The sequence below is a fragment of the Pocillopora verrucosa genome, chromosome 9, assembly GCF_036669915.1.
Source record: "Pocillopora verrucosa isolate sample1 chromosome 9, ASM3666991v2, whole genome shotgun sequence".
Taxonomy (NCBI): domain Eukaryota; kingdom Metazoa; phylum Cnidaria; class Anthozoa; order Scleractinia; family Pocilloporidae; genus Pocillopora; species Pocillopora verrucosa.
The window spans coordinates 15,915,474-15,940,475 of NC_089320.1; the positions used below are offsets into that span (position 1 = coordinate 15,915,474).

The 25,002-nt window shown below is 38.2% G+C and overlaps 1 protein-coding gene across 1 annotated transcript in view; it reads left to right on the top strand.

Moving 5' to 3' along the window:
- Positions 1-15,752: 15,752 nt before the first annotated feature.
- The window catches only part of LOC131780165 (protein mono-ADP-ribosyltransferase PARP4), a 33,297-nt gene continuing 24,047 nt past the window's right edge, over positions 15,753-25,002 (top strand). Inside the window, 13 exon segments of the mRNA XM_059096784.2 lie at positions 15,753-16,005; positions 17,017-17,215; positions 18,000-18,072; positions 18,568-18,646; positions 19,355-19,486; positions 20,347-20,502; positions 21,232-21,549; positions 22,034-22,194; positions 23,030-23,138; positions 23,446-23,474; positions 23,645-23,743; positions 24,171-24,252; positions 24,876-24,974. Of these exon segments, the coding sequence (XP_058952767.2) occupies positions 15,835-16,005; positions 17,017-17,215; positions 18,000-18,072; positions 18,568-18,646; positions 19,355-19,486; positions 20,347-20,502; positions 21,232-21,549; positions 22,034-22,194; positions 23,030-23,138; positions 23,446-23,474; positions 23,645-23,743; positions 24,171-24,252; positions 24,876-24,974 (1,707 nt within the window). The 5' untranslated portion in view covers positions 15,753-15,834.

Genomic DNA, 25,002 nt, shown 5'->3' on the forward strand with positions numbered 1-25,002 from the left:
GCAGGCATGCTGAATCAGTAATCAACATGCCTTTGCGATTTTGGACTTGATCGAAAACAGAAATCTCACTGCGATGCTCAATAATCCGAAGAAAAACGTAGAGGAATTCGCGCGCAGCAGTAAAGTCAACGATGATATTGCAAACCAGATTCGGAAAAGTTTGACCTCCACGGGTAAGTCTTACGATGATTGTCTATATTTCAATGATTGACCTCTGATTGATGAAGTTTTTTTATTAGCGTGGCTTAATTCTTAAAGCAAAAAAAATGATAAAGCGACAATAAAGCGCTCAATAAGCAAATCAAACAACAATAGACCTCTTTCAAGTCCGTGGTATGGTTTTTAGGGGTCTCAAAAGTCTCCAACGAGAAATAACGTTTTGCCATTTGGTCTCAAGATCAGGTCATATTTTTGGGCCGAAAGCCTTGGAAAGGTAATGAAGTTTGCAGTGCATGGTCTATGTCTTGAGGTTCTGGCATCTTTTTTTTAAAGCCTGATTTGAAAAAAAATATATGTCTCAATCAGGAGCCCTCTTGTCTCGATATGTTCTTGGTGGCAACTTGAGGTAGATATGCTACAATCTAAGAAAGATGCTCCTTTGGATCGCAAAATAAATAGATTTTCTCTTACCAGGTTCAGGTTTAAACACCTTAAAGGCCACTCTTTAGTGCCCCCTTCCCCCCACCCCTCAGCTGAAATTGTAGCCTCATAAGGGGGCCAAAAGAAAATCAATTTGAGGGACATGATTTCAAATGACACTAAGCCCTTGAAAAATATGAAAAGGACATGGAAAATTAAATGAAAATAAGTAATCATATTTTGACCTGAAACTGAAATACATGCAAAGAAGAATTCCTTGCAGGTGAGCTGCAATTTAAGAAATTTCAGAAAAGACTCTTGAAACAGTTAAGGCTTTCATGAGATTCAGTTAAACCCACGCCTCCCAGATAGTTGATGGGTGCCACTACCAACTGAGCAATAAAGCAGTCTACTTTAATTGGTTCTTTGTTCCAGTAAAGAAATCAAATCACAATAAATTCAAAAGGTAATGTCTATTTGGATTTATCAGATTTTGATGAAAATTTGTCTAAATGGTAGTTACGCATTAAGTCACCAAACTTTGTGAGGTTTTGTCGTGTTTATTTTTCATGTTGTTTCCAAGCTGATGACTGACATGGAAAACCTTTTTCTTTAGTTATCTTCTCAACCAATTACATGTGTTGTTTTCACCCCGTCCAATTATTTCACATGGAATTATATATGTGTTTCTTTCGGGTACACTAACAAGCGACTAAATCGATACAAACGAACTTGTGTACCTTTTTGACTAAAACAATTTCAAAATATGTTATTACCAATTCTTTGTTACAAAAATAAAAATAGTAAAGAATAGAACGTAAAAGAAAACATTTCGCCCCTCTAAGATGATCCTCCAAAGCCATAAATTGGAGATTCCTGGACGGTGGGTAGAGTAATTGTATCCAGCTTCGAACAACAAAACAACTAAACAGCTGTTGAATGTTTTTGATAAACGAAATTGATTGATTTCGATCGAGACAAAGCGACTCTGGAGTTGAGGAGAAGAAGGCATCGGTCGGGCATCAGTAAAATCTTGAAAGATTGCCAAATTGGAGATTTTTCTTTTACATTGCACATAACTGTTCCATGTGTTAATTGAACAAAGAAGACATCATGATACGTGGATTAAAAACTGAATACTTCCAGTGGCTTTTTTCTCAATGGGTGTAATCGAAACAAGATTCATCAAACTGCGAGAGACGACGCGTGAGCTGGGACATTCATTAAACTTCAAAGGGTAATGTTGCTCTCATGAAAAAGTACTCGGAAAACCAAACGCTTGTATTACCAATCATCCTTCACTCAGGGAGCTTCAAATCTACCGAGTTTGCAAACAGAAATGCTGTCCAATTCATCTGACGCATTAGATAGGTTTTGCTCTGCTTTTACTTATAGAAATGAGCATATGAGCATCTCATTTAACTATTGGACACTTATGGTAACCAGTGTTTTTGCGTGTCTTCTTGCCCCCATGACAGTGGCTGGGAATGCTTTCGTTTTGGCAGCAATTTGGAGAAACCCGGCGCTAAGGACTCCATCCCATGTGCTTCTCGCTGGATTGGCCTTCACGGACTTTTGCACAGGACTAATAAGTTTGCCAGTTTTTGCTGCGTTCATGTCAGCACATTTAAGGGAAAGAAGTCTGAGATGCACTTTTAATCTGATTTCATATGGTGTTGGTAATTTTTTCGGCGTCTCGACGGTCGGTATCATAACGATGGCTGCTGCAGAAAGATGGCTGTGTATGAGCCGGAGGTCTCTTCTTACAGTACGCCGAGTTACCATTCTTTACATCATAATGGTGTGCTTGATAACTGCCTTTGTAACTGTCCGCGTTTTCAGTTTTCGGTATCTATCAAAGGACATAGACAATTTGCTGAATGGAGTTTTTCTGACAGCAGCGGCGATTTGTATTCTGGTCATAGCAGTTTCGTATTACAAGGTGTTTGGAATAATTCGTCACCATCAAAAAGGAGTTCAAGGAAATCAAAATTCCATTGATATTTCAAAATACAGAAAATCTATATTCACCGTTCTGTATATATTTTCACTTTTTGTGATCAGTTACCTCCCCTATTTGGTTAACGCGTTGACCTTTTACGTTTTGCAAGAATTCGGGGACACGTTCGTAACATTCAACAGATTAACTACGACTATTGTTTATTCTTCATCGTTTTTAAATCCTTTGCTTTATTGCTGGAGGATGAAGGAGATAAAGATGGGTGTAAAAAATTTAATGAGAAAGCTATTTTGTAAACAAGCAGCAGAGGATGAGGAATAACGCCATATTTTCAGTAGTAAGTTTCCCTTGACAAAAAAAACATAAACATACGCATACCTGCTAGAAAATTAATACATAAAGAGAGGACAAGATCATTACACAGAGAAGAAAGAAATTAAATAAGATCAATACTTAGAAAAGAAGGCGAATAGTAAGATTTGTTTTTAAATGCTTTTGTCTTATTTATAGGAAGTTTTTGCCTCGATTAGTTTACGGTCGTTTTTAGCCACTTGCTTGTTTTAGCAACTTGTTCGTGTCAATATCTTGGTAGTTTTAGTATTCTGGTTTTATCGACAATAAATCTCTGTAACCGTCACTTTGCTTCTCGTGATTGCGTCCCGAAAAATAGTCCCAAACACCTTGGTAGCCATACTCCCAAAGTAACGCGTCGCTTGAATTTTGTTCCAGTCGCCGCAAGCGTAACAGGGAAGTTTACTTTGACAAGTTTGGTTGTTAATTTTCTTTGTCAACCTGTATACCTAGCACTTTCTCCGTGGCAACTCGGCGCTTGCATGTTGGCAAAAGTTGCAATATTGCAAAAAAAAGCCTTGAAAGTGTCATTGCTGAACCATGGAAAAAATTATTTCAAGGCACAAATATTTGCATAATGTTGGTATGTTTAATAATCATTTGGTAATTATCGAGCTGCACTGAGATATCTCGAACCATTAGGGCCTATTTACATGGAGGTGGAACCCCAGGTAGGTGGGGTAACCCGTTTTTCCATATAATTTCTTATTTTATTTTGATCGCGTCTATATGATAGGTGGGGTGACCCACCTAGGCGGGTTGCCCGGTCTGCCAGGTAAGGTAACCCTGTCAGCCAGGGTGACAATTTAGGGAAAAGAAACAACCCTGCCACACCCTTGTACTGACAATAAAAGGTACAGACAAGTCAACATTGTAACTGACTCTGTGCGTGGTATCTTAATAATGACCCTGGATGATCTCGATGATCATTATCTGCGAGATGCTATAATACTGATCTAAGGATTTTTCAGAGTATTTCTTTGTCTACCATTTCACACACCCTCTAGATATCAACTCAACCGGCAAAGTTTATTACTAGTCTACCGACTGCTTCCTTATTATGCGGAAGGTTGCTAACTTGATCGTGCGCGATCTGCCTGCATCCATCCACAACTTTCTTGGTCCTCTTCAGCAAATCCATGGTGCGTACTTCGCTTAGCAGAGTAGGGTTAGTAAGGAGCTGGATTCTCCTCCAATTAATAATATACAATGATGTTTTCACATCTTTGAGGCAAAAGAGTTCAAAGTCTGGCTAAACAGTTCAAGGAATTGTTCAGTCTGTGTCAGAAGCACTTTCGATGAAATGGAATTGTCGTTTGCGAGGTTTAACCATGTTTGTTTTTAATTTCGGCCTAGGATCGCTCGAGGTATGTGTTAAGCCAGGTCGGCTCGTAATTTTTGATTTTCTTGTCAATTCCCTTCTCTAAACACCACTTTTTCCAAACCGACAACCAAAAAGCAGTGCTTTTTACAATGTTTTCGTTGTTAGAACTGTCTTTCAGCTGTTTGGATAGTTTGGTTTCTTACGGACTCACGGTGGTTTTTAACTTTGCTAGGAATATGGCTGTTGTGAATACAGTCAATTAAATGTGTTGTTTTTACATCGTCCAATTATTTTACATGGGAGTATACACTTAAAAGCAATTAAATCGATATAAACCAACTTGTGCACCTTTTTGACTGAAACAATTTCAAAATACCCCATTACCGATACTTTGCCAAAAATTAAAATAGTAAAGAATGGAACGTAAAAGAAAAAATTTCGCCCCTTTAAGATGATCCTTCAAAGCCGTAAATTGGAGATTCCAGGACGGTGGGTAGAGTAATTGTATTCTTCCAACAGCTGTGTAGCTGTGTAGAGTACTTGTATCCAGCTTCGAACAGGTAAACAAGCTAAACAGCTCTTGAATGTTTTTGATATACGAAATTCATTGATTTTGATCGAGACAAAGCGACTTTGGAGGTAAGGAGTAAAAGGCATCGGTCGGGCATCACTAAAATCTTGAAAGATTGCCAAATTGGAGATTTTTTTTTCTATTTTGAATATAACTGTTCCTTGTTTTAATTGAACAAAGAGGACATCATGATACGTTGATTAAAAACTGAATACCTCCAGTGCTTGTTTTTCAATAGATGTAATCGAAACAAGATTCATCAACTGAACTGCGAGAGACGACGCGTGGGTTAGGACACTCATTAAACTCCACAAGGGTAATGTTGCTCTAATAAAAAGTTTAACCTAAAATTAACGCTTGTATTACCAATAATCCTTCACTCAGGGAGCTTCAAATCACTCGAGTTTGCATACAGAAATGCTGTCCAATTCATCTGACGCATTAGATAGGTTTTGCTCTGTTTTTACCTATAGAAATGTAAGCATCTCATTTAACTATTGGACAACTGTGGTAACCAGTGTTTTTGCGTTTCTTCTCGCTCCCATGACAGTGACAGGGAATGCTTTTGTTTTGGCAGCAATTTGGAGAAACCCGGCGCTAAGGACTCCATCCTATGTGCTTCTTGCTGGATTGGCCTTCCCGAATTTTTGCACAGGACTAATAAGTTTGCCACTTGCAGCTGTGTCCAACTTAGCACTGTTAAGGGAAAGCAGAATGACATGCACTCTTGTTCTGATTTCATATTGTGTAAGTCAGTTTTGCGCCTACTTGACGGTCGTTGTCATAGCGGTGGCTGCTGCAGAAAGATGGCTTTGCATGAGCCGGAGGTCTCTTCTTACAGTACGCCGAGTTACCATTCTTTACATCATAGTGGTGTTCTTAATAACCGCCTTTGTAACTGTCCGCGTTTTCAGTTTTGGGTATCTATCGAAGGACATAGACAATTTGCTGAATGGAGCTTTTTTGACAGCAGCAGCGATTTGTATTCTGGTTATGGCAGTTTCTTATTACAAGGTGTTTAGAATAATTCGTCACCATCAAAAAGGAGTTCAAGCAAACCATAGTTCCATCAATATTTCAAAATACAGAAAATCTATATTCACCGTTCTATATATACTTGCACTTTTTGTGATCAGTTACCTTCCCTATCTGGGTAACGCGTTAACCTTTTACGTTTTGCAAGAATTCGGAGACATGTTCCTAGCATGCGTCAAGTTTACTTCGAGTATAATTTATGTTTCCTCGCTTTTAAATCCTTTGCTTTATTGCTGGAGGATTAAGGAGATAAAGATGGGTGTAAAAAGCTTAGTGAGAAAACTATTTTGTAAACAAGCAGCAAAGAATGAGGAATAACGACAAATTTTCACTAGTAAGTTTCCCTTGACAAGTTGTGCGTGGCAGAATAGGTAGAAGAAAACTATCAAAAACGAATACTGATGGTGTAAGTGACTTTTTAAGGACGTTTCCAAAGGAAACAGTAAAAGATTTTAGATTATTACTGCAGGAATGCTAAGGATACTAGCCGATTTTCTTGACTATTAACTACCATGAAAACGTTTTTCTCCTCAGTTACAATGTTTATTCATGTTGATTTGCCTATCTATCGTTCTTGAAAGCTGACCCTTTAGCGTCCTTTTTGCGTCCCACGCGCGCATTAAAGGCGACCTTATCGTCCTTTCTTCAGTTGTATTTAGTAATTCGAAGGATCCTGACGTTTGCTACATTTGTAACTTTTGAAACCTTTGGCGCAAGTGGGACCGATGTGGAAGTTTATTCTTTTATTTCGCTTGTGTTCAGTTTTCTTTTATTTTGATTAGATAAAGGTACTCGAAAATCTATTGTACAGTGTACCTTTTTAATTGCTTTCTGATGAGTAGCGAAAATCACGCTTAGCGTTTACGAGTGAACGCCCACCTTTTAGTTTGAGAACGCTTGGGCCATTGACTGTTTGCTTGAATCTCTTAACGTAGCTTTTTTTTTTTGCCTTTTAGTTTTTTTGTTGCGATTTGAGTTGTAATTGACCCTGTTTTTGACACACTGTTTATTAAGTAATAAGAGTTAACAAATGAAAGAGAGGTAACTGTACACCGCAGATAGCATAGCTAATCTGGGTGGTGTAGAGTTTTTGTATTACACAACATAAAATAATAAATATGGGAAAACATATACATATGCATATCTGCTAGAAAATTAATACATAAAGAGAGGACAACATCATTACATACAAGAGAAAGAAACTAAATAAGATCAATACTTAGAAAAGAAGGCGAATGGTTAGATTTGTTTTTACATGCTTTGATCTTATATTTAGGAAGTTTCCGCCTCCATTAATAGGAATTCGTTGCATTATTACTTCAGTTTACGGTCGTTTTTAGCCACTTGCTTTTTTTAGCTACTTGTTCGTCTTAATATCTTAGTAGTTTTAGTATTCTTGTTTTTATCGACAATAAATCTTTTTTAACCTTCACTTTGGTGCTAGTGATTGCGACCCGTACAGTAGTCCCAAACACCTTGGTAACCATGTGCCCAGAGCGACGCCTCGCTTGAATTTTGTTTCAGTCGCCGCAAGCGTAACACGGAAGTTTACTTTAACAAGTTTTGTTGTTAATTTTCTTTGTCAACCTGTATACCTAACACTTTCTCCGTGGCAACTCGTCGCTTGCATGTTGGCAAAAGTTGCAATATTACAAAAAACGACTTAAAAGTGTGATTGCTAAAGCATGGAAAAAATTATTTCAAGGCACAAATATTTGCATAACATTAGTATGTTTAATCGTTTGGTAATTATCGAGCTACACTGAGATATTTCGAACCGTTTATCGCACGTTACTTTTACTTCACCATCATATTGCCTTAAAATTGCCAGTGAGTTAGACATGTGATGAATGATAAAAGGATATAAATTGATGTTTTCAAACTGAATAGTGTTAAATCAGTAAGTGTATTGCGATTATTGCCAGTTGAAATGCTTTTCGTTCCCTAAAGCAGTCCTATGAATTTGATAGGAATGTCTCTTTCGCGCAGCTTGATTAAGCCTCGCAGGATTCAAAAAATTGTTAGTGTTGTCTTCACCTTCAGCATCACCTAATCAATTACCGGTAAGAAGGTGAGTAACTATGGAAAAGAAACAACCCTGCCACACCCTTGTACTGACAGTAAAAGGTGCAGACAGGTCAACACTGCAACTGACACTGTGCGTGGTATCTTTAGAACGACCCTGAATGATCTTGATGATTATTATTTGCAAAGGGACGGCTGTATGTTATTTTTTCTTTATTGACGCAACTTATATTGATTTGACCTCGTTGTTTCTGACGCAGGCATGCTGAATCAGTAATCAACATGCCATTGCGATTTTGGACTTGATCGGAAACAGAAATCTCAATGCGATGCTTGATAATCCGAGGAAAAATGTAGAGTAATTCGCACGCAGCAGTAAAATCAACGATGATATTGCAAACCAGATTCGGAAAAGTTTGACCTCCACGGGTAAGTCTTACGATGATTGTTTATATTTCAATGATTGACCTCTGGTTTGATAAAAAAAATTTTTATCAGCGTGGCTTAATTCTTTGAGCAAAACAGATGATAAAGCGACAATAAAGCGCTCAATAAGCAAATCAAACAACAGTAGACCTCTTTCAAGTCCGAGGTATGGGTTTTAGGGGTCTTACAAGTCTCCAACGAGCGATAACGTTTTGCCATTTGGTCTCAAGATCAGGTCATATTTTTGGGCCAAAAGCCTTGTAAATGTAATGAAGTTTGCAGTGCATGGTCTATGTCTTGAGGTTCTGGCATTTTTTTCTTTTTAACTCTGATTTGAAGTCTAAGAAAGATGCTCTTAAATTGGATCGCAAAATAAAAAGATTTTCTCTTTCCAGGTTCAGGTTTAAACACCTTATTGGCCACTCTTAAGTGCCCCCTTCCCCCCACCCCTCAGCTGAAATTGTAGCCTCATGAGAGGACAAAAGAAAATCAATTTGAGGGACATGATTTCAAATGACACTAAGCCCTTATAAAATATGGAAAAGGACATGAAAAATTAAGTGAAAATAAGTAATCATATTTTGACCTGAAGATGAAATACATACAAAGAAAAATTCCTTGCAGGTGAGCTGCAATTTAAGAAATTTCAGAAAAGACTCTTGAAACAGTTGAGGCTTTGATGGGATTTAATCCCACGCCTCCCAGATAGTTGATGGGTGCCACAACTGAGCAATAAAGCAGCCTACTTTGCTTAGTTCTTTGTTCCTGTAAAGAAACCAAATCCCAATGAATTAAAAAAGGTAATGTCTATTTGGATTTATCAGATTTTCGGATGAAAATTTGTCTAAATGGTAGTTACGCATTAAGTCACCAAACTTTGTGAGGTTTTTTCGTGTTTATTTTTCATGTTGTTTCCAAGCTGATGACTGGCATGGAAAATCTTTTTTTTCAGTTATCTTCTCAACCAATTACATGTGTTGTTTTTACTCCGTCCAATTATTTCACATGGGATTATATAAATGTTTCTTTCGGGTACACTAACAAGCGACTAAATCGATACAAACGAACTTGTGTACTTTTTTGACTGAAACAATTTCAAAATATCTTTTTACCGATAATTTGTTAAAAAATAAATATTATAAAGAATAGAACATCAAAGAAAACATTTCGCCCCTTTAAGATGACCCTGCAAAGCCATAAACTGAAGATTCCAGGACGGTGGGTAGAGTAATTGTATCCAGCTTCGAACAGGTAAACAAGCTAAACAGCTGTTAAATGTTTTTGATATGCGAAATTCATTTATTTTGATCGAGACAAAGCGACTTTGGAGGTAGGGAGAAAAAGGTATCGGTCGAGCATCACTAAAATCTTGAAAGATTGTTAAATTGGAGATTTTTTTTTTTTTTTACATTGCATGTAACTGTTCCTGGTTTTAATTGAACAAAGAGGACATCATGATACGTAGATTAAAAACTGAATAATTTCAGTGGTTATTTTTCAATAGATGCAATCGTAACAAGATTCATCAAACTGCGAGAGACGACGCGTGAGCTGGGACACTCATTAAACTCCAAAAGGGTAATGTTTCTCTAATGAAAAAGTTTACTCGGAAAACCAAACACTTGTATTACCAATCATCCTTCACTCTGGGAGCTTCAAATCCGAGTTTGCAAACAGAAATGCTGTCCAATTCATCTGACGTATTAGATAGGTTGTGTTATGTTTATACTTATAGAAATGTGAGCATCTCATTTAACTATTGGGCAACTCTGGCGAACAGTGTTTTTGCGTTTCTTCTCGCTCCCATGACAGTGACAGGGAATGCTTTCGTTTTGGCAGCAGTTTGGAGAAACCCGACGCTAAGGACTCCATCCCATGTGCTTCTTGCTGGATTGGCCTTCACGGACTTTTGCACAGGACTAATAACTTTGCCACTTACAGCTGCGTATAAGTTAGCACATTTAAGGAAAAGCAGTATGACATGCACTCTTGTTCTGATTTCATTTAGTGTTGGTCTGTTTTTTGCCTCCTTGACGGTCGTTGTCATAGTGATGGCTGCTGCAGAAAGATGGCTTTGCATGAGCCGGAGGTCTCTTCTTACAGTGCGCCGAGTTACCATTCTTTTTACCATAATGGTGTGCTTGATAACTGCTTTTGTAACTGTCCGCGTTACCAGTTTTCGGCATCTATCGAAGGACATAGACAATTTGCTAAATGGAGCTTGACGGCAGCGGCGATTTGTATTCTGGTCATAGCAGTTTCGTATTACAAGGTGTTTGGAATAATTCGTCACCATCAAAAAGGAGTTCAAGCAAATCAAAATTCCATTGATATTTCAAAATATAGAAAATCTGTATTCACCGTTCTATATATACTTGCACTTTTTGTGATCACTTACCTCCCCTATCTGGGCAACGAGTTAACCTTTTACGTTTTGCAAGAATTCGGAGACATGTTCCTAACACGCCATAATTTTACTACGATTTTTGTTTATGTTTCCTCGCTTTTAAATCCTTTGCTTTATTGCTGGAGGATTAAGGAGATTAAGATAGGTGTAAAAATTTAGTCAAAAAATTACTTTGTAAACAAGCAGTAGAGGATGAGGAATAATGATATATAGTTTCCCTAAACAAGTTTTGCGTGGCAGAATAGGTGAGAAAAACTATCAAAAACGAATACTGATGGTGTAAGTGACTTTCAAGGATGCTTCCTAAGGAGACGGTTATAGATTTTAGATTATTTCGACTTGCAGGAATGTTAAGGATACTAGCCGATTCTATTGACTATTAACTACCCCGAAAACGTTTTTCTCCTTAGTTACGATCTTAGTTACAATGTTTATTCATGTTGATTTGCCTATCTATCGTTTTTGAAACCTGACCCTTTAGCGCCCTTTTTGCGTCCCACGCGCACATAAAAGGCGAACTTATCGTCCTTTCTTCTGTTGTATTTAATAATTCAAAGGATCCTTTGCGATTTGTGACTTTTGAAGGCCTTTGGCACAAGCGGGACCGATATGGAAGTTTATTCTTTTATTTTGCTCAGGTTTAGTTTTCTTTTACTTTGATAAGATAAAGGTAGTCGAAAATCTTTTGTACAGTGTACCTTTTTAATTGCTTTGTGAGGAGAAGCGAAAATCACGCTTAGCGTTTACAAGTGAACGCCTACCTTTCAGTCTGAGAACGCTTGAGCTATTGACTGTTTGCGTGAATCACTTTACGTAGTTTTTTTTTTTTTTTCGCTTTTTAGGTTTTTTTCGCGATTTGAGTTGTAATTGACACTGTTTTTGACACACTGTTTATTAGGTATTGAAAGTTAACTAATGAAACCTAATCTGGGCGGTGTAGAGTTAATGTATATTTGTATTTGTACACAACATAAAATAATAATTATGAGAAAACATATACACATGTATATCTGCTAGAAAATTAATACATAAAGAGAGGACAAGATCATTACATACAAGAGAAAGAAATTAAATAAGATCAATACTTAGAAAAGAAGGCGAATGGTTAGATTTGTTTTTATATGCTTTGATCTCATAGTTAGGAAGTTTCCGCCTCCATTAGTAGGTATTTGTTGTATTATTACTTTAGTTTACGGTCGTTTTTAGCCACTTGCTTGTTTTAGCTACTTGTTCGTGTTAATGTCTTGGTAGTTTTAGTATTCTGGTTTTTATGGACAATAAATCTCTGTTAACCTTCACTTTGGTTCTCGTGAGTGCGACCCGAAAAATAGTCCTAAACACCTTGGTAGCCATACGCCTAAAGCGATTCCTCGCTTGAATTTTATTTCATTTGGAATTTTATTTCTTTGTCAACCTGTATACCTAACATTTTCTCCGTGGTATCTCGGCGCTTGCATGTTGGCAAAAGTTGCAATATTGCAAAAAAACGGCTTGAAAGTGTGATTGCTAAAGCATGGAAAAAATTGTTTTAAGGCACAAATATTTGCATAACATTGGTTCAATAATCATTTGGCAATTATCGAGCTGCACTGAGGTATTTCAAGCCGTTTATTGTACGTTACTTTCACTTCACAGCTAAACATCTGCTAAATGATAAAAGGAGATTAATTGATATTTTCTAAATAGTGTTAAATCATTAAGTGTATTACGATTAGTGCCAGTTAAAATGATTTTCGTTCCCAAAAGCAGTCCCATGAATTTGATAGGAATGTCTCTTTCGCGCAGCTTGATAAGCCTTGCAGGATTCACAAAATTGTCCTTGTTGTTTTCAGAATCACCAAAGCAATGGCCGGTAAGAAGATAAGTAGGGAAAAAACAACCCTGCTACACCCTTATGCTGACAGTGAAAGGTGCAGACAAGTCAACACTGAAACTGACTCTGTACGTAGTATCTTAATAACGACCCTGAATGAATTTGATGATCATTGTTTGCGAGATGCTTTACAGGCTGATCTCAGGATTTTCCTGAGTATTGCTTTGTCTACCATTTCGCACACTCTCTAGATATCAACTCAACCGGCAAGGTTTATTACTAGTCTACCGACTGTTTTCTAATTATGCGGAAGGTTGCTGACTTGACCGTGCGAGATCTGCCTGCATCCGTTCACAACTTTCCTGATCCTCTCCAGCAAATCCATGGTGTGTACTTCGCTTAGCAGAGTAAGGTCAGTAAGGAGCTGAATTCTCCTCTAATTATGGCAGTTACGATGATCCCCTTTCCTTTAACTTAGACGTTATTTACGAAAGACGATGGATTCTTGTCTTTTTATCGGTGTGCCATTGTTTTGGTTTTACTTTACTATGCTCAGTGATTGGCCGAGAAACTTCGCGCCAATTGACAGTCTGCCACGTGGAAAAACTTCAACCAATCACGACTTAGTCACTCGCGTTTTCTGATCAGTCGTTATCGACTAATACAATTTTGCTCTGACGACAACACACCACAAAATGCGTTGTAAATTTGAATGCCAAATAACATTTGCTGTTGAAAAGTCCAAGTGTAGCGCCCTAGAAAAACGAACACAATGATTGTTAAGTGCAAACAAGTTATTACGTAACTGTCTTTGTTCGTGGTTTTCGTTTTTGCTTAGCTTAGTTTTGCGTCCTCGTATCTCTTGTTACCCCTGTTGACTAGTCATATATTGTGAGCAAGACCTTCTCCGGATCCCATGAAGTATTAGTAACAGAGTGTTAGAGTGCCTTCCGAAGGATCTCGATATTACTTTAATTTTTTGGTGTTTCTTCCGACCATAAGACTGAAGACTGAACAATACTCTAGCAGTGAACCTTATTGGTTCCAAAATGTTCACGTGATTCTTGACGTTTTAGTTTACTGCCCAAATAGAAAACATTTTCCATACTCAAGAAAAACATTCTCCCGTTAATAAATTCTAGTACAGCCTGACTTCATTAAACGAACTGAAACGAAACCGAAAATAATGCAAACATCTTACATCTAAGCGAAAACAATTCTTTTTTTGTTCATTATTAAACTAAAAGTTACAGCTATAGTCTGGCCCACAGATAGCTTTATCATTTCTTTATCTTTAGAGTGTTCAACAACTCCGCCCGGAGGTGCCACAGACTGAATTTCATCCCGTTGATTTTTACCAAGCCCATGGTCATTTCCAGTTCTTCACAAATAGCATTTCGGCGAATAATTCCCTTTTGATTCTGGACAAACAGCATCAGTCTGCTACCCAGAGAAGACTTTTTTTCCTCGGGAACATCTCTCTCGAGGTCCTTAGCACTAGACGAAGCTGGACTAGCTGGTGCAGAGATCACGGGTTGCGCAGAAGTATGCGGAGTCATTGCTTGATTGCAAATATCTTTCAGCCAGAGATCAACTTCTGTGTCTTCTACCATCACATCCCTCGATTGTGGCGTTGATTCCGTGTCACCACCAGATAACATAAGCATCACCTCACTAGGAAGACAACCTGTAGGGAGACAGACCTGCACATGACCTGGGTACGTTATGCTGGGAGGACTAAGGCGCGAGGTAAAACATGGCACATTTTCACAATTGTCCGGGTGGTAATCTTTATCTTCAAAGATCTGAACGGATGACGATGACTTCTTCTTTCCTTTCCATATGCGCCTTCTAAACAATCGTTTAGATGACAGAAACTTTTTGCAAGGGGGAGAGGCAGCTCCTTCTATATCAAAAGGCTCTACTATCAGTTCAGGCTCGTCGCGCGGAAAATCCACTTGTTTGCTGCTTTTTCCGTTGGTACAGGGCCATTCACTTCCCTTTGGTGATGAAAAATCATTTGGCATTGGGTGATCTGCTAAAGGGCTTTCCTCATATTCTGCCCATGCAAAAATAGGCTCGATTTTTCGTCCGCTGTTGTTTGCCATGACTCGTCTGAATCGGGGCTTAGCAAGACTTGCAATGAGTAGTTTAAAAACAATCGTTTTGTTCAAAACAAACAAAACAATTAGAGCTTATGATTAGGAATCAAACGAAATGGTCATGGTCATTGTGACTGTATGAGGACGTTCTTGGTTTTGATTGCTCGAAAAACATTGTTTTGCCCTTCGATAAAGGTAAGCCAATTGCAAATCGGCTTTTATTTTGGATAATATTGATTTGAACCGGTAATTGGGGTAAATGAGTGTATTGTGGCCGCTAATTTAATGAATTACCGGGAAACCTTAAATGATTGAGGCCTAATGATGTTGCGCTATTACAAAATCTGGAAAAACAACATTGATTTTATTTGTACAATTGCGGAATTAACCTTCTCTGACCGTTAGGAATGACCACTAAGTAACTTCTCCTTCAAAAAAGCAGATTTGTGTGATGGCGAGTAGTCGAAAGAACTTTTCCATCTGAACTTTGGCGGAATTTGTTTGAAATCAGACGGAAGCGTCTGAAATGGGACAGAAATCGATTGGATGGAAATCTCACGGAAACCACAAAATCGGAGGAAATGGTCAGAAACGTCCAAGATCAAATAGAAGCGACTCGTATTGAAATAAAGCGTATAAAATCTGCAATTACCGTCCAAATTGGACGGAAACGACGAAAATGAGCTATTTTGCCTCTACTGCTCATCCGGGCACACAAAGTGTTGCTGCCAGGGCGCGCTAGCTAGCCAAGCCACCGAACCGTTTATTTAACACCAGTATGTTTACAAAAGTTTATTACGATGGAAGGAAACTAATTGCGCCAAAGCCGGACTCGAAAACCTCTGAAAACCAGCAGGTGGAAGAAATGGGGAACGTGTACCCCGGTAGCCGGTCAAGTCGCCCGTAGAAACAAAGGTTTCGAAGATCAGACTTGCAGACTGCAAACAGGCAATAAAGTCTTCACAGATATTTATAAACTTTTCAATTTTCTTTCGCCTATTTTGCGAGGCAGTAGTTACATGTTATGTTTTTCTTTGAAATTATTTAGCGGGGGTCGGCCAGAATTGCTCCCTTCGCGCATGCTGGACGTTTGACCGCTGTGTTGTGATGATAAAGTCGGCCATTATTGTTGTTGTTCGCCTGACATTTTCTCTGGTGTAAGTTCATTCCCAGGCCATCTCTTTATTTAGCGCTGACAGCGCAGCTACCTGCAGAAAGTGCAAAATGAAAACACAAAGTGTATGCCTTCTGTCCTAGACATGGGTACATTGAAAGTCTCCGGCGTCTTTGAAAATTGCCAGTTCGTGGTTGATTTTGCTGCTTCCTTGTCGCTAACGTACAAAGGGAAGGAAGAAATTCGACGAAAGATCGTAGAAAATGGCGGTACATTGTCATATGTACTAACAAAACAGGTATAAATAATCTTTAGTTTCAGTCGTAGCTTTGCTTATTAACGTAGCTTGGCTCTTCGTCAACTTAGACGACGAGGCTTTTCAACCAGTATAGCAAAATCCCCTTGGCCACAACGACACTTGAGCCTACAATGTGGGTTGTAAATAGCTGGAGGATTTCATAAGTTCAAACGATTTTTAATCTTTCAATAACCAAATTTTGGTGATTTTAATTCGGTGTTATGGATGGTCCGACATTCTAAATTGGTCCGTAAGGGGGCATTCGAACTCTGTCACAGAATGATAGGGCAGCTAGCTATGGGCAAATCGAAGTTAGTTCAACTGAATAATGTATGGGTTGTTGAAAAGAAACTTTCTCTAGCTGATCATAGAAAATGAAATAGTGACTTTTTTTTATTTTTGGCTTGAAATTCTCACAGCCTGAAAGGTTTCTGTTTCCTTTTTTTAGGGTTATGACAGTCGAATTTGTCAATAATCATGCTAATGTTGCAATTGGGGACCCTAGCAGGCTAGGGAGAGGGAGGGGAAAGGGTTTGGTTCAGCATTGCTGTCATTCTGGCCTATGGAGAGTGTATTGATGTAAAGGTGCGATACCTTTACCAACCTGTCTGAAAAAAAAAAAAAAAACTAAAAACATGTATACTGATACCTACTACAGGGTTTCAAATGTTTTGAAATAGGCATTAGACTTGGCAAAAGTAGGTGATGGCAAAAAGTACAATAAGAGCATTACAAGGGTAAATATTTTGCTATTAATAACTTAACAGATTTTATGGCACAATAAATTTAAGGGTTAGTTTGAATAAAGCTCTCAATCTCTACTTATGTACCTTCACTTATTCCTGTCTTCTATGATGGAATATAAGACTGTTTTGTTTGAGAATCTAGCAGTCTATAAGAATACACCTCCTATTTGGAAATGCTTGTGTGGCAACAGTTATGTTTTGTTGAAACTTGTATATTTCTGTATTACAAGCTCCATTATCAAAATATCTATTTTATTTTTTGTAGACAAACTTTCTGGTGACTGGTGATTCTGAACGAGCTTTGTCATCGTATAAGGGAAGAACTGCAGTGAAGCTTGGAATTCCAGTGGTTCCATTTGATTTCATTACTGACTGCATCAAGTCTGGAAAACTTGTTGATCCACAGCCTTTTCCTTTGTCAGAAACCCTTGAATCACAGAACTTTAGTTCAGGCAAGATTGTTGGTAAGCTGTGACAAACTTTTTTGGCATTCATGGTTGTCAATTTTGTGTGAACATTGACTTTGTCAGATCTAACAGTTCAACAGCCCAATGGCCTCTGTTATTGGTTCATTTAAGATTCCAGATAGGATCTAATACTACAATATCAAATAGTAGGGGTTGGACTTAATTCCATAATGCATTGATTTTGATCCTGGCAAGATTATTTTGTCAGTTTTGGGCAAAGTACTTCACTTTCATATCACCCAGGAGTAAATTGGTAATCACAAATTGTTAATTAAATTGAGACTACTAAACCTGGCATTCAGGGGAAGTTGAAATGCTTCTGGTTATTTATATTGCAGCAGAAACTGGGTTATGGAGGCACATTATGATTGTCAGCTTGGCTTACTTTTAGATTTTTTTAATCACATCTTAAACTCCAAACTATTAAATCTTGAAAAGTTAGTAGTAAGGTATCAGATACCAAGCAAGTTATTTGAATTCATGAAAGGCATACAGATAAAAGCATGCAGTTTTTCCCCTTTAAAATTGACTTCCTTTGATGTGGTTTTGACAAAACAGCTGGAAGAACATAATCATTTGAGTCAAATTGATCATTGTATTTAAAACATGAAGTCCTCTAATTATTTTCTCTAATTAGCAACCCTATCCATTGCATGTAAATGTCTCCTATTTTTTTCCATCCTTGAAACAGAAACATCAGAGGTTAAAAAGGAGTTTTACAGTTTCTATCTGTGCTAAATTTGTGCTTATTGTATGCATGCTACATTTATTATTATGATAGCTAAGAACCAAAGGGAAGATAATGTGACCAAACCTACAAAGAAACAGAAGCTTCCAGATCTCAATAGAATAAAGTAGGTGTAATAAAATACATCAGATATGTTATTGGTAATGTTGACCATGGACGTGTGGTATATAGTCTTACATTTTGAGTCATACTTTTGGCTCAATACTAACTGATATCTCTTTTTGGAGGTTTCACTTTAAGAAAGGGCAATAGTATTAGTGTCCATTGATACTGACTATCAAACTTTTTTACGGCCATCCCTTACAAGTACGTACCACAGTCTTGGGGTTGGTTGAATCAGTTTCACTCTAGGGTGTGTCCAGTTCTGGTGGCTTAATCCCAGGCTATTAGCAGTAGAGCATATACATTAACCAAGAGCAGGGAGTCGACAGACTTTGCTGGCCTCTTGGTGATGTTACTGAATTGCTTCATGCTATGGAAACCAGCAAAAACCTTCAATTTGATGTGCCCATAGGCTGGGAAGGTGCTGGTTAGCTAGCCAACTAAGAAAAATATGATCCTGTAATGCTTTCATTTCAGTCTCAACCTTTCCTTTTAATAGGGTGTGGCCTTACAAAGCAGTTGATGGTCCAGAATTTGATGAGCCAAACTGTGAAATTGTTAAAGATGCCCTACTAGCGGTAATGCTTTGTTCAACTTTAAAAGATAAATTATAGATAAGCTATTATGGCTACTCAACTTCCAAGATCTAATTACAGCACAGATAAAAAATTATGTGACAGTTAATTGTCTCAAAACACACACCAATCAGGTGGTATTCTCCCGTAAATGGGCCATTTTAAGTCAGTTTTTCTTATTCAAGATGTTCAGTCAGTGGTTATTTTTGTAACTTGTTTCTTTTCTTTCTATAATATACAAAAATTGCAACTTGGCAAGAGGTTGACCATACAAATTTGGCAAATGAAAGTGTTGCAAATAAACATGTACCATGTCCTACTGGTTGTTAATGTAGTGGACATGAAATGTCTTCCCACTTATATGAAGGTTATTTTTTTTTTTGGCGGGGGGGGGGGGGGGGGGAACCAGAATTTTTTTCCTGAAAACCATTTTACTATTGAAGGTTGCCAAAAGGTGGCTTTTTGTAAAGAAAATGACCTTGGAGCCCTACTTTAGCTCTGGAACTCTGGTTGTTACAATTTCAGACATGCGAGAACTTTAAAGATTTGCATGACTTGGAGAATCCCCACATAGGCTTACAAGATTTGAAGTTTGGGTAAAAATTATGTTAAACCTGAATTTTTTAAAGTAACAATGAAGACCTTTAGTTATTAGGTAATCATTGATAATAAGCGTAATTGATGCTCTAGATATAGCATTGCTTCTTTCAGAAAACAAATCCTGGTGAGGGTCCTCTTCTTCTTTACTCTCTGGAGTTGCACTTCATTCCTTCACATGTACCTTGCACCAGCTCAAGATACCGCTTATTTACGCACCAAGGTACCTTGATGGCATTCATCATGGTAAGATCAAATTTTGGAGTGTTGTTAGACAGTTAAAATCAGTTTGAGTTTTATCTCCTTTTGTGCCAGATTATGATAATGTAGCAATTGAACCACAAATTATATGTAGATACAAATGTTTCAAATTTGGTCGTTGACAAAATTAGTGCCATCAGCCTTGCTGTTGTAATTTCTTCAGCAAGATGTGGAAAAACAATACTGTGTATCTCTTGCATTGTTACTCAGCCCACTCACAGAAATGAAATTAACAACAGCAAACTCTGCTCGAGTATTTAGCCTTGGGTTGTAACTCCAAAGAAAAGCAATGTGATCAGCAGTTTTGAATATTGACCTCTTAGTAACTAAGTGCAAGGGCAGTACTGAGGAATATTGGCCTAAGGTCATGGCAGTATGGACTGCAGGCCAATATTACCCAGTGCAGCTCAAGCAAGTAAGGTTAGTAAGTAATTTCATACATCATCATGGCACTTGGATTAAACTTGTCTGGTTTGAATTTACCACCTCTTTGTAAACACTTCTGATAATCATTTCTGTGGAAACCATCTGTATGGCAAAATCCCAGCTAAGTAAGAACTAATCAGAATAGTTGGATTAACCTCAAGGCAACCTGGCTGTAGACATATATGTAATAAGTAATATTGCAGAATTTGGCTTTTTTCTTTTGAAGCAACAAAAATTTTATCCCTCATTAAAAGGTGAATATGAAAAATGTACCTGGAGCCCCATTACATAAGATGCACAAGACTTAACAATATGCATTTACTGTATGGATACATCACACCTTAGCAAAACATAATTATTTTTGCTTTAAGTGTGATTTCTTTTAGGTTACCGGTAACCTTTACATTTGATTCTTGCAGGGATATAATGAAGGAACAAAGGAGTGCAGATATTTCAGCTCTTCTGAGGAGGCATTTGGAGCATTCATTGCTATAACAGATCAGCAATTTGCAGACGGTTACAAGAAATTATCAAAGTATCCATCACCTAATATTGGCTCTGACAGACTGAAACAGGTGGGTATTAACTTATGTATTTAACAAAAAATGGTAATTTTTGTCTGAGTAAAATAGAAGAAAATGAGAAATTCCTTGATCTAGAGTGAGAGTAGTCCTGGAAAGGACTATTGTAAGGGAGGGTGACAGAGGCTTTGACAATCTGTTTGGAAATTATCCTCACAGAAAAAAGATATTTGATAGTGTGGTCTGATTGTCCTAGTGTGAATAGTCCTGAGTCCCAATCGCTTTGACAAAAGGCTAACACTCAAAACGTCAGCCTTTTAACTCTTTATGGTGGCCAATTCGCGTTATCAACTTAATTGATAACACTAAATTACACTGTTATACCCTCCCACTGACACAGTACCACTGTTTCTCTAGAAACTTACCCCCTTTATTCATTAGTCCTGAGAGGGATTGTTTTTGGTAGAAGTGATTGACACTTTGGCAACCTTTGTGGAAGTCGTCATCAAAGTTGACTCTGACAAGGACTCCAAGAGTTACTTACATCAAGATTTTTGAAATTTCAGTGATTTTCTTTCCAACAATAGTCCTTCTTGGGACTACTCTTACCCACTGATAGGACAACAAGATTGAATATTGCTCTGTAAGACAAATTTATGGCATAAAAGAGGATGCTCAAATCGTAGTATTTTGTAGAACAAGATACAACATATCTCAAACTTATTTCCCCAGGAAAAATATCTTTTTGTTGTCTATTGATATATGTCTCTTGTCTATTTTCAGTTGGTGAATGAGGAATCATCTTCTCAAGAAGATTCTTCAATCTCCCCTGAAGTTGCAAACCTTATCAATTACATTTGGAATGAGGCAGTAGGCAGTCTGGCAGATATTCTGGCCACTCCTCTCAGTTCCATCAAACTTGAGGATGTAGAGAAAGCTGAAGCAATCTTACTTTTATTGAGAAAATCAATAGATGATGGTGAAGGGGTCAGCACTATTCACCAGCTATCTGATGAGTTTTTCTCAGCTATTCCTCACAAGAACAGAGGAGAAAACATAAGTTCAAAGCGTCTCATTGCTCAAAAACAAGACTTTTGTCAAGTAAGGAACATCTCAGATATTAGAAAAGGTTGATTCATGAGTGTTTTTTATCATGTGGGTGGGAATAGTTGTTTAACCCTTAAATTCCTGAGATCTGATTGTTAATTCTCCCCTCTATTTGCTACACATGTTCTTGTAAATTAGTTAGGAGAATTTGTGATTACAACATCTACCTGAAAAGTTTTAAGTATTTTTATTACCTGTTTGCTGGATATTACATGGAATTAAAGGGAGATGTTATATGTTAGTAACTTCTGGGAGTTGAAGAGTTAAATTGCTGGTGTCAGTTATACTGTTGATCATGAACATCCTTTCAAATGGCTTACTGGTAAATTTCATTGTATTTGAAAGGAAGTTGTTTGATTCACCAGTTCTGAAATACTGGTGACAATTTTAAGATTACAGTTTGGGTAGGTACGGTAAAGCTTATAAGGGTTACCCATTTCTTCTGATTGTATCTTAAATTATCATTATTTGTTGACAGCTTATTAAAGACATGGTGAGCATTGGCGAGTCTACAAACTGGAAAACCAGACAAGATGTACATTCCAAGTACAGGGCACTCAAGTCCTATATTGAATGCCTTAACCATGAAAGTGATGGCTTCAAAAAAATCCAAAAGCTTGTTAAATCAAGCGAAACAAGGTAAGAAAATCAAACAACTGAAGTTGAGAACTCCACTGTAAAACAACTACTAATTTTTTTTAGCAACACTTCTGGAGATTTGATAGCATTCTACAAGTGTGTGAATCACATTCAAAGAATTGGCTGTAACCACACAAAAGGGTGGGAGACGAGGTAGCCTCACAGTTAGTGCTCTGGACTCAGGGTCAAGCGGCTGGTCTCAAGACCTGGTGTTAAGGTTTTTATTGGCTGTATCCTCCCAGAATTAGATTTTATTTGATTCCAAGGCTCTACCTCGTCAAAAAAAACTATCCTTACTCATGAACAACAACCTCTCTCAAAGGCTTAAACTCAATTCTGGTATGTGAAAGCTATGCGTGGGTCAATAAACATGCCCTTTGATAGGATAAACAGTATTCGGTTTCATGCCAGGTTCTAATTAAAAATTATACAACTGTTGGCAAGGTTCAATTCTGAGATTCTTAAGGTTCAGTTCTTAATGTTCGTGTTCTGTTTCTTCACACCTGGCCAGGTCACTGTGTTGTGTTCTTTGGCCAAATACTTCACTCTCACAGTGCTTCTCTCCACCCAGGTACCGGCCAGCGGTCAGGGAAGCCTGATGAAAAGCTGGGTGGTTACCTGGCGATGGACAAGCATGCCATCCAGGGATTTGTGCTTTGGAAACCGGGATAAGCTCCGGATTGGGAGTGGGGAAGGATGGGGGGGGGAGGGGTAGGATTTAGTCTACCTATCGTGTTAAAGGTGTTCGTGATAGATGTATTTTTAGACATTGAACAGACGTAAGTCAGAGATATAAGAGTTGAATATAACTTGTAAATGTTGCTCTCTTTGTCAGTCCTCCAGAGATTGATGTACTCAATGTATACTCTATCCACCGTCCTGTGGAGGAAACTGCCTTTTCTCCCCACATTGGAAATAATGCTCTTCTTTTCCATGCATCGAAGGTGAGCGCCATTTGCAAAAGTAACGCTTAACTGTCACGTTCTTGTTAGTAATTCTGCACTCTTTCCTTTTCTCTAGTTTTCTTCTATAGTTTTGTGTATGTTAATATTCTGTTTTAATTTTAACCGCGCGTGCACTTGATATCTTAAATCGTTAAAAGGAGACGGTAACAGGACAAGATATTAAATTGATTTACCCGGAGGTTTCCTGTAAGGAAGATACGTGCGCTAATGGACAGTGGAGCTGAAGACAGTTGGCTGCATATATGTAAAGGGTATATGTAATGATGTGACTTTAATTTTATTGCAGGTGGCAAACTTTGTAGGCATACTTTCAAGGTACGTCTTTATGAGTATTATTAAGATTGTGGATTGTTGTTGTTATAACATTGTTCGAAATTATATCGAGCTTTCTTTTCTCCTATTTCTCAAACCTTCAAGAGTCATGTACAGTATCATATTTTAGAGGAGGAGGGGAACATGTAAGATGTACTTTAAATTTCTTGTAGAGGGCTTCTTATGCCTAAAATTGTCGTGGATGACTTTGGAGGACAACGTTCAGACCCAGGAATGTTAGGAAGTGGGATTTACTTTTCCAATTCTGCCAGGTAGGAGCTACTTGTGTGCTGAATGATCCAGCCTCGATAATCTACAGTCAGTGCCTCTCAATCGATTCAAACAATGTGGTAATCAATAAAAGATCTCCTCACGGGTTTAACTCTAGAAAGCCACACCTTTACGGGGCGTTGCGATATCTTCCACCGGTTTTTATTGACTCGCGCCACGTATCACGCTTTGGAGCGGTACTGTTCTTAGTCTGCAGCCAGGATGAAGTTGTCACTTCTCTAAATAAGATACTTCGTCTTTTTTTTTCTTTTCTTTTTTTTTTTTTCCGGGAGGAAGAGGAGCGTTTGCTGCACACATGCTGGATAACCTGAGTTCCATCTCTTACTGTATCTAAGTGGGCGAAGTTAGGAAAGTCTTATATCAAAATTAAGCTCAAACCTCATCATTTTCTTACTTTTTCTCATACAGCACCAGTGCCAAGTACTCGGCACCTGGAAGCAAGGGATCAAGGCTTATGCTTGTGAATGAGGTCGCCTTGGGTAAAGTCAAGGTAACAATCTTGAAACTCATAGTAACACGAGAGGCTTCTAAAAAACCTTTTAAGATGATGATGAACAACACAATATACCATAGCCTGTATGAAACGTCCTGTATTTCCTCTTTTTCCTACGGAAAACGCTCTGATGAAGTAACAGAAATGGGTGAGTTCACATTTCACATTTCACATGTAGGTCGCCCAAAATATGTGGTTTAAGTTCGAGTTACCCCCAAATTGCAGTCAGAGCTTGTTGCGGTTTTTGTTGCTTGAAACTTGAAACGACCAAGAGTATTGCTACTGCATCTTGATGGGACGTAGGGTTATCTCAGGTTGCCCCCCCCCCTTCCTCTCTAGCCCTTCCTCCCCCCTCGCCCATTTATACTCATGGGTGGAGAGAGGCTCTGTGACAGTAAAGTGTTTCTCCAAAGTAAACAGCACTATAGTTCTGACCAGAATTCGAACTCTTACAATGTGATTGTGAGTCTGGTACCTGAACGTTAATCGTCGAGCCTCTATGTTCGATCCCAAGGGAAGGGGGGGTGGGAAGCCAATTAAGATGTTTCTATTGGTCAATAAGGTGTGACGTTCAAAGCACAAGCAACAACCGATGTAATTGGTGTTTTGTGGTTCCTCAGGAGTTCAAGACATTTGCCATGGATTTGACCTCGCCTCCACCAGGTTATAGCAGCTGCCATGGAGTGAGAAACACGGATAATGAGCCTTCTGACTTTAAGGTCGGTTGTGTAGGCATTTAAAGTAAGC